General features: G+C 40.8%; 1 protein-coding gene across 2 annotated transcripts; it reads left to right on the forward strand.

The window, feature by feature from the left end:
* Positions 1-2,273: 2,273 nt before the first annotated feature.
* On the forward strand, positions 2,274-9,875 carry LOC108424051 (G-protein coupled receptor 87-like). Of its 2 annotated transcripts, XM_017691811.2 has the most exons (3): positions 2,274-2,343; positions 3,499-3,690; positions 6,974-9,875. In XM_017691811.2, the coding sequence occupies exon 3, from the start codon at positions 6,976-6,978 to the stop codon at positions 8,002-8,004; it is 1,029 nt and encodes a 342-aa protein (XP_017547300.1). In that variant the 5' UTR covers positions 2,274-2,343; positions 3,499-3,690; positions 6,974-6,975; the 3' UTR covers positions 8,005-9,875. The 2 variants fall into 2 exon arrangements, with proteins under 2 accessions (XP_017547300.1, XP_017547299.1); XM_017691810.2 differs by lacking the exon at positions 2,274-2,343 and having other exon boundaries at positions 3,415-3,690.
* The last annotated feature ends 1,010 nt before the right edge of the window (positions 9,876-10,885 follow it).

Consider the following 10,885-nt stretch of genomic DNA (forward strand, 5'->3'; position numbering starts at 1 on the left):
TGGCATGACATGGAGGCATTTGTGATGAAAAGGTGGAAATCTTTATTGAGTAACAGGCGACAGCGCTACCCACCATACCACCGTGCCACCCAGGTCAATCCACATTTTTTAAAATTCTGATCCGATTACAGATTCCAATACAAGAGCTCTTTTTTATTTTGATATCATCATTATTGTTGTTGGTATTGTGTTAACTGTTGTATTTAAGGTGCCTTTATGTGTTACTCAATATCTTTAGAACTGATCCAATTTCCATATTTGGATGCGAGCAGATATTCTGGACCCACTGTAGATATTATATAGTGGACCTTTAACCCTTGTGTGGTGTTGATGTGTTTGTTACTCAGTGGTCTGCTGGACCCACCACACTATTGTTGTTTAAATCAGTATAGCGATAACAATTTATGAAAAAATAACAGATGTTTAAAACATCACAAGTTTCCAGTGCAGGGTTCTACTTTAGCAGCTGTAGCCAGTCAGCAGCCTGTCCATGCTGTCCACCCTCACACATTCACTCACACCTACAGGCAATTTAGCATGTTCAATTGGTCTGAATGCATGTCTTTGGAGGATCCTGGTCACCCAGCCTGGGAATCGAACCCAGGCCCTCCTTACTGTCAGGCGACAGCGCTACCCACCATACTACCGTGCCGCCCAGGCCAGGCCACAGTTTTTAAAATTCTGATCTGATTACAGATTCCGATACAAGAGCTCTTTTTTATTTTGATATCATCATTATTGTTGTTGGTATTGTGTTTACTGTTGTATTTAAGGTGTTTAATCTATTGATCACTAAGCATATCGCTAATGGGTGCTGCATCTGAACTGCTGCTGTGTTTCTGAGTTTACCCAGTGTGCAGTGAGACTTATGAGAGACCCTGAACTCACGTCTGAGATGCACACATCAGTTGTGAAGCTCATGGCTTTAACATCTAGCTAACTGTGACGCTAAGTGGTTGTACAGTTTGGTTATAGCCTGAAATCTCTGAAATGTATTTTCTGGAATTTGATATTTTCTTCAGCGACAGTCGGTCATCGACTGTAATGAAGTTCAGCAACTTTTCTGGAATTCCTTTAGCCTTTGGGTTGTCTGCTGTACGTGTATTGCTTTTCTGGAAAGCATCGGTGAGAGTCGCTACCTGGTGGTGTCTTCCTGTCTGTGAGCACAAACTCATGTACACTCACACATGAAACCTCTGCAGGTGATTAAATTGGTTGTATTGTATGATGCAGCTGTACTTCCACCTCCCGGAATGCCAGCTTTACACACATTATAAGTAGCGCTCTTTTCCAGACTAAAATATCTCCAATCGAACGTCATTTAACTCCAACCAACACCTAATGTTAAACTGAAGTTGCTGTGAGTTCATAGTATGTTACTACTAAGTTATGATACTTTACAGCGGGTTCATGGTTCATGACGTGGGTTCATCCGGACACTGTCTGTCCGATATCCGATGGGTTAATGATGTCAACATCGGACCCGATGCCAATACAGGATTGGATCAGCCCCACCTCTAGAAATGAGTTCTGTAAAATTCTAAATGAAATAGTGTTGTGTGATTTTATGCTTAAAGCCATATCGTATAAAAATAAGGTTGCATTAAAAGCATTTCAATTACTGAAACAATTCTGTGTATGAATTCTGATTCCCTCATCATGTGGCGCAATCTGAAAACAAAGTACTTTTATTCTGACATGCATTTAAGAAAGAGTGGGTGGGGTGTCACGTCACGAAGAAGACTACAAGTGGCCTTCACGGTACCAGCAAGTCAGGCGGTGCAACCCCAGGAAAAATGCAAATGTTGTGTTGTCATTATTATGTTATTATTGTTGTTCTGAAGATGCTCTGAAGAGGCACCAGCAGGAAAAATGATCATGCTTTTAAAATGATGTGATCTCATTCTTAAAGCCATGAAACACAAATCAACACTTCGAATAGATTCTTGCAAATCCAAGAAATGCACACCATGTACTTTTAGTAAGAATTATTATTTTGAAAGGCTTATTCGCCATTGAGCTGTGCGCATGTAGCAGAATACAGTCTGCATTATTGACACAGGAAAAAGATTTGTGAATATGAATATGAATGGGAATATTTGTGAATAGGTAAGATGTTAACCGCCACACCCTCCTGATTGGAAATCGAACACATCCTGTTGGCAGCGCGTCCGGGAGCTCACATTTGCCCTCATAGGTTACGAGCTGATAAGAAAGTTGACAAATGTGGCAAGCTTCCAAAAACCATAATGTAGCAATGACTGTGGTCCACAGCTCGTCTGGCTGCGGTCACGCCGCACTTAAATAGCTTTAGAGTGCCGATGATACAAGCTTCAAAATAAGGTAAGCTTGATACTTTTCCAGCTTAGCACGTCTGGTAGGCCTCAGTAGGTTGAGTTCTTCTGCCTCTCTTTCTCAGCTAAATTCTAAACATGCAGGAAAGATTTGTTATAAAAGACTTGCCCTGCTGTCTATAGATTATTATTTCATAATTCTTGTTTACTGAAATCCTAAACTATTGAATAAAACCCATATACATATCTACTTCCTTGTTTTTTCACTTATTGATCAGCTCCTCTTACTGTATAGCTGCACTTTGTAGTTCTACAGTTACAAACTGTAGTCCATCTGTTTCTCTGATACTTTGTTAGCCCCCTTTTACCCTGTTCTTTGTTGGTGGATCATTCTCAGCACTGCAGTGACACTGACGTGGTGGTGGTGTGTTAGTGTGTGTTGCACTGGTCTGAGTGGATCAGACGCAGCAGCGCTGCTGGAGTTTTTAAACACCTCAGTCTCACTGCTGGACTAAGAACAGTCCACCAACCAAAAATATCTGGCCAACAGCGTCCTATGGGCAGTGTCCTGTGACCGCTGATGAAGGACTAGAGGATGACCAACCCAAACTGTGCAGCAGCAGATGAACATCTCTGACTTTACATCTACAAGGTGGATCAAAAAGGATGGTGTGTCTAATAGAGTGGACAGTGAGTGGACAGTGTTTAAAAACTTCAGCAGCACTGCTGTGTCTGATCCATCTTTTTCAGAAACCAGGCCTTTTGTTTGTATATTCGAGCTCTCTGTCATGTTTAAACAGCCGTCTTCTCCCCTGACTGATGGGACTGATAAGATAAACCCCTTAAAATCGCAGTATTACATACTAAGGCTTATTATTCAGTAACTACAGGGACTTCACTGAAAACTGGTTGAGCTATTCTGAGGTTATAGAAGTGTGTAATAAAACTTGGGGCCTGCCAGTGGACCTATGGCCATGTAAGGGGTTAAAATCTCCTAGCACACCGCACCACTCATGTTACCTTCAGTGACATGTAATGCTGTAGTACCACATACTTGTTGTCACTTCAACTGCATTTAATGAATGTAATCAATTTTTAGGCCTTCTTTTGCTGTGTTTGGTCTGAAACGTTGGATATAATCAGAAGAACTGCCTATGTGTTGTAATTCACTGTTCACGGCAGTATCGTGTGTTTGCGTTTACAGTGGAACTGGCTTCTGCAACAACTACTTCTCAGGAAAGACCTGAACCTGCCTGTACAAGTTCGTACACAGCTCTAGTAAAGGTTCGTCATCAGCTTCTCTGGAATAAAGCAAAGGGACAAAGTTTTCCGGACTCAGCTTTCAGTTTGACTACACTGCACACATAGTATCAGTGCAGAGGCCACCAAGACCCAGGTAAGACTATTGTTTTATAGTTTTATTGTACTGTTTTCTACTCCGCTCAGACATAAAGCTCCTTATGTCCATTTCTTTTTGTGACTGGAAGGTCAGAACTATTTCAAGACTATTTTAAATCAATGTGACACAATCTTGTCTATTGAATTGTGTTTAGCCACCCGATCTCACATCTTAAATTTGGATGGAAGCGCTAAAGAAGTTCTTCATTGTAAACATTTTCTTATGTGCTTGAGTTCTGTAACTTAACGTAGAAGAAAAGCACCATATTCTGGTTTATTTTTTGGTTACTTGAAGTTGTATTCTGGCAGAAATGCGAGATTTAAGATAATGTTTTTGTAGCTTAAAAAAAAAAAAAACAATAAGTCCAGTTCACTAGCTTGCTCTCGGATAACTGAGCATGCCTTGACAGGTAATCAGTACAGCAACACAGGCAAAAGAGTTCTTTTTTCTCTTATGATGCAACCTGAAAAAGTACACCCCATACTGAGGAATGCACTTTCACAACCACCTGCATGATAGATATTTTGAAGCATGTTCTGATAAGCCGTTAAGATAAGGTGCGTCAAACTGACTTGATTCACCGTTTGCATGTAAATAAAACATATGTTGTTTATTTACAGCACAAAAATGCACCACAACTATCCCGAGTTAAAATATAAGACAAAACGATGTTGATGTAATATATTTCTTTCATGTTAAATGGTGTAAACATTTTAATCAAGTCGATTCGATACATCACTCACGTGTAAATGTACATGCTGAAGGTGCGCACTTGGTGAAAACCCGAATTTACCCAGTTTTGAGCTGATCGACCCCGGATGTGGTCGATCAGCTGAGACTTGTTTGGCCAAAGTTGTCCAAATTTTTCTTTTTTTAGTTTAGAACAGGAGCTACGAGGCTAACATTGCTAACAAACAGTACATCTCAATAGTCACCCAAACCTTTTCTGTAAATACATCCCCAAAACTTCTCTCCACGCACTCGGATCATTTCCGGCTCTTTTTAAGGTCACGCAGACCTGTTGATGTGCATTAGGACAAGCTGTAAAAATGAACCGGGCTTTCAGCCAACAGCCCTTTTAGATAACAGGTGTGCATGTCGAATTCCATCTGTGCAGAACTCCCTTTCATTTGCACGCCCATCACACAGGTGTATCATCTTTAAAAATGTCTTTTCAGCTTGAAAACTCAAGATTAAGATGTGTTTGTAAAGAGAAATGACAGAAAGCACAAACATAACCCCTCGCAAGGCTGTTAGAATTCAGCAACACCTCTTGCCTAGAAAGGCTGCCTGCAGCACTCAGCTACACAAGGACGTTTAGTGCATTTTTATAGTGAAGTCGGGAACTGGCGACAAGTGGCTCTGGAACTCTTTTACTGCCCTGTTGCGGCTCCAGCAGCATTAGATATTAGGTAAATATAAAATAATCCTCCTTTACAGTAAAATAAATCACAGCTGATCGTTCTACACAGTTTAAACAATAATGGCCTTAAATGCTGGAATTAATATAGAACTGCTAATTCACCCTTTAACCCTGAAGACTGGCACACAGACTGCTGGTCACCATAGCAACACAGACAATGTCACCTGGTTAGTAGTTAATGAAATGACAAAGAAAGAGATTTAAGACGAACAACAATAATTTGAAGGTGAATGGACTTTGCATTTATTATCACTCCAGCTGGTTCCCTGATACGTTTAATCTGCGACAAGAAACAGTCAAACGCTAAAAAGTCATGAAGCTGAAGTCAGTTTCTCATTCGCCAGCTTCTCGATTGAATTTTCCATTCCACCTTAAATGATGCAGCAGTTACATTCTTGAACCATTTAAGGTGGAACAGGAAAATTCAAGCAATAAGCTGGGGAATGAGAAGTGACTTCAGTCTCGTTAAAAATCAAACATTGACAGACATTTTCCTAGAAACGGCTCTACTCTGTGGAAAAGTTTCCTGCTGGAGATGCGAGAAAAGTTGCTATAGCTGAGTTAAAACTTAAAGCAGAGCAAAGTAAGTCTGCGTTTTCCTTTATGTTTTATTTTTTTCACCTACACTAGCATATCAGGACATATTGAGACATTTTTATAGCCAAGATGGTAAACTGGACCTAAAATGTTGTGGATCCCAAGGTGGTTTGATTTTTGTTGAAAGGACAAAATGGATCTTCTTAACATTTGGGTTGTTGATCCCTGATCAAAGTAGTTCGTGTCCTAAAACCCACAAGCTTGCACAACCTTAATGAAAAGTTGGACGTGACTGGAGCTCATTTAGAAAATGGGATATATTCACAGAAAAGATATGGGGGACTATTGACCAGTAGTGGTGTTTGTTAGCAATGTTTCGCTTGTAGCCCCAGCGTGACAAAGAAGCAAAAGTTGGACATCAAACGTGTTTTGGCTGATGGACTACATCTGGGGACAGAGGAAAACATTTGACTTTCCACTAAACTTTTCTTTTGAAGTGACCTTCATTGTTAATGCTTTTGGGCTCTGCACAGTAAACTCCACTGATAGATATCAAATATAAACACATCTGTTTGAGAAATGTAAATTCTGTAAACAAAAAAGTCTGGATCATTAAACACATCCTTAAAAGGGCTCAAGACGAAATTCATGGAAGCAAGCGACATTCCCTGTGATGCAAGAAAAACAGCGAGGAAGAGGCTTAAAAAATCAGAGCACTTAAAATGAAGGGTTTCGTTTGACTTCCAAATTGTTGGAGTGTTTTTCAACACAGGGATGCAAATTTGCACGACAAGTTAAAGTTACTATGATGTTATTTATATAATGGCATGTAAATTCATGTTTTTTTTAAACTAAACAATATTATTACAAGCAATAATGTCATGGATTGAGGTGTAATCAGTATCAGATGCACTTTGGATTTGAAGGTTTATACTATTGTCACATTTTACACACTGAAATACAATAAATTGTCTGATCACACTGCGATGAACAGTTTATTGAAATGCTTTGATAATGATAAACGTGATAAGAGGAAAAGGAAAAGGAACACAAATGAATGTAACAACAATAAGTCAAGCATATTTAATAAGTGTTGCAAACAATTTATCATAATAAACATGGCATGCAAGCCTCAAATACCTTGATATGTCTATTTATAATAAATAAATGTAAATAATATAGGCCAGGTATGTTTTGTGCCAACAAACCTAAGACCCCTCCAGATTAACCAAAAAAAAAACCCCATTCCCATTCATGCAATACAGATTCATTCACTAAGCGTACCCTATAAACCTGAATCATTCAACTTTTGTTTTCCAGTTATGGCTCCTAACTGCTCAAACCACTCGTCTTCTACCATGGTGCCCTCCTTGGTTTTTGCCTCGCTTTACTCAGTGGTGTTTGTGGCTGGCCTGCTTCTGAACTCCATGGCGGCGTGGGTCTTCTTCCAGATCCGCACCGAGAAGAGGACCTTCAAGCTGTACCTGAGGAACATGGTGGCAGCTGACCTGCTCATGACTCTCACACTGCCGGTCACCATTCTCAGCGAGGCCCGTGTGGGACCGTGGTGGCTTCCAGCGATATCCTGCCGCTACACCGCAGTGCTCTACTACTGCTCCATGTACACCAACATCCTCTTCCTGGGCCTTGTGGCTCTGGATCGCTACCTGAAGATTGTGCGACCGTTCGGTGGCAAGTGTAGGGACTGCCTCTACAGCTACTCCTTCACCTTAGCCATGGCTGCTATGGTGTGGCTGGCCATGCTGATGCTGTCACTCCCCAACACCATACTGACCAACGGAGAAGTGAAGCCGGAGACAGCAGAAAACTGCACATGTCTAAAAAATGAACTGGGGATAATTTGGCATGGGGTGGTGGTCTACATCAACATAGGGATTTTCTTCACTGTGTTGATCATCCTGGTGATGTGCTACATAGCCATCCTCAGGCACATTCGTCTCTCTTCTGCCCAGTTCGTGATAGGGGGACCAGCGCGGCAGAGGGAGGCCAAGTCTGGACAGAACGTTCTGGTGGTTGTGGTGGTGTTTTTCATCTGCTTCGTGCCATATCATCTATGGAGGTTCCCATTCACCATCAGCCAAATTCACGTAACCTTCACCCCGGAAGTGAAGAACATACTGTCGAATGGGAAAAGGGCTACGCTCTTCTTGTCGTCCTGCAACGTGTGCCTGGACCCCATCATTTACTTCCTTATGTGTAAGTCTTTCAGGAGCAAGCTAGCTCAGATGCTAGGATGTCAATCACCCAAACAGAAATCTTCAATCTACTCGCCCATCACTGAAAAGAAACAGATATTAGTGCTGCGGTTTAAGGAGAACTCCTCGTCATAGCAGAGTGTTTATCCAATGTAAGGGACTATCGTTTGGCATAATTATATTATTTATAAATGGCTGGCAATGCAAATGCATTATATGTGTATATTGTAGCCTGTTTATCATCTATATCACTGCTTATTTTATTTATAACAATTGACCAAAGCTCCACCCACAAAGCATTCTTTGTTGGCAGCTATTGGACAAGCTTTACAAAAAGTGTTCACGTTCACTATAAGGTTGAGTCGAAATCTTAATTTTGCTACATGAGCCAACACTATTATACTGACTTGACATCATAAAACCTCACCAGAATACCTCAAACAAACTAGCAAGCTTTGTTAAATGTGGTTAAGTTGCTCTGGCAGCAGTAGCACATTTGGAGTATCTACTGTTATTGTATAGTAGTATTGAAATATAATCGTAGGCTCACTTTTATGTAACAAAAACTCTAGAAATACTTGCCTGTTGTTCTCTATCTGAGGCAATACATCTGTGCGTCCGCCATATTGGAGCAGTCAAGATCTGCTTGTGAATCCATTCACTTGTACTGAAAGATGATGAGTCTCAGGATAAAAATTGGCCACAAATCAACATTTGTTTTGTTATAATCCTCAGACATCGATTATTCTAGGCTGCACGGCCTGCTCTCGGTCTCTCCTATTTCTTCAATAATTGTGGTCTATTGTGTTAATCAGCCGTCCGAACCAGCAAGAAAGCATTCGGTCTACACCTGACATTAAAAACCGAGTTTAGCGCTCCAGGAGAGAAACACAATCTCACCCATGTCAGCAAATCCATCAACATGTGAATCACTTCTAATTTTAATACACATAAAAATAAAACAGACCCTCAAAACACGGTAAGAACAATGAAGCTAAAGTTGGCTTCCTATTCACCAGATTGCCGTTCAAGTTTTCCCGTTCCACCTTAAATCATGCAGCCGTCACTTTCTGGTGCCAGAAGCTGCAACATTTAAGGTGGAGCGGGAAAATTCGAAGAAGAAGCTGGCAAATAAGAAACTACCCTTAGCTTCATGTAAGAAGGTGCTAAAATGAATCTATTATGAATATCTACACGGATTAAGGAATGCGATAACGTACTGAGCTACAGAGTATTAACCATCACTGTTAATAAATAACTACTGCATAAAGTTAAGATCTCCTGAATAGACTTCAATGAAATGAGCTTAATATAAAACCAAAGGAAACACAAACAGGTTCTCTGTGCATCACCAACCACTATCTACACATACCACGTGGCCGTATCTACACACAAACATCACACAAACATCATCCCTCCGTTATATAATCCTATTCCACTTTCTGAGAGCAATATTCTTGAAACAGTATCATTTTGGACAGTATCTTTATTAAACTGCCGCTCTGTGATGGTACTGAATGCAGTCCAGCAGTGATGTTGACTGCCTAAAAATTGTGGCGCCGTTGACGTGCCTGGCTGGACCCAACGTGGCATCCAGCTTTGTATATCTATGGTGCAGAAAGGGAATTTAGCCATTAGCATGGATATACCAATGCTCATATTTTGGCTCCTTAACAACCTCATAACTCAAGTGACATTTAGTAGAAAAATGGGTGTAGGACATCAAGTTTGTATCAAGTTTGGAGAATTTTGTTTAACACAGGATGCAACAAAGGAGGTATGGGCGTGACGGCAAGGACTTCAGAGGCCTGTTGAACGCTTTTGTGGCCAGAGCATGTTCAGGTCAAGCTGACAGGATGAAACTGTAAGACTGCTTATAATGTTAAAAAGCATATTTGAAAGTGTATTTTGTAAATACTGACCTGTAAGAACTTTTTTGGGGGCAGTCGTGGGTTGGAAGTTAGGGAACCGGCCCTGTGACCAGAAGGTTGCCGGTTTGATCCCCTTGGCTGAAAGTCCTTGACTGAAGTGCCCTTGAGCAAGGCACCTAACCCCCAATTGCTCCCCGGGCGCCATGGATAGGGATGCCCACTGCTCCGGGCAAGTGTGCTCACTGCCTCCTAGTGTGTGTGTGTTCACTAGTGTGCATGTATGTGGGTGTTTCACTGCACGGATGGGTTAAATGCAGAGGTCTAATTTCACAGTGTGCAAACACAGTGAAAAATGATTGTAAATTCAAATTTTAGTCTGTAAATCCGCGAAGTAATAGTGAAGAAAGTGGCACCACAGCACCCCCACTGGGGATGTGCTGTCACTGTCAGTGTCAACATTCAGTGCCACAATGCTTTCATGTATTTTAGTGTTATTTTTGAAGAAAAGGTTAGACTGCTTGTGTCCGTCTGCCACAACCAGTTAGCATTAGTGTGGCATGTTTCTCACCTCAAAAACTGTGACCATCACTTCTTCTTCATCCAGAGCTACACGCTGCACGCAGAGCTGTTCCAACACCCACCACAACTCTGAGGTGTTAAAGGCTAGCAGGGTTCGACAGAGAGCTGTTAATCAAGCTTCTCATGTGCCCTCACAGTTCTCAGATACATCTGATCAGCATTTTTTAAGCTGTGTTTTATCATATTTCTCTCGTATTTTTCATACATGCTTTGCTGGTTGCTTCATATCACTGTTTTTGCAAAAAAAAAAAAAAACATTTTTGACGTGTTTCAGTTTTTGATATAATTTGAAATTGCTTCCTGTCCTTTACATTGTGTGTAAATTTCATGATGAATGGACCGAAAGAAACGGCCGAAATGGCTTGGAAAAATGTCTGGTTCCATTGACTTACATTAAAAGTAAAGTTGGGTTTTCATTCTCCTGTAAAGTTTTAGAGATACAAGGTGATTTCTGATTCTTAGTATCATATACAATTTTTTATACTTTACTCTGTGTCCCCTGAGACTTTTGTTCAGCCTACAAAGAATCACCAGGCTGCATTTCTGTAGTGTTAATGAATATTTAA

Source organism: Pygocentrus nattereri, chromosome 19 (genome assembly GCF_015220715.1).
Source record: "Pygocentrus nattereri isolate fPygNat1 chromosome 19, fPygNat1.pri, whole genome shotgun sequence".
NCBI lineage: Eukaryota > Metazoa > Chordata > Actinopteri > Characiformes > Serrasalmidae > Pygocentrus > Pygocentrus nattereri.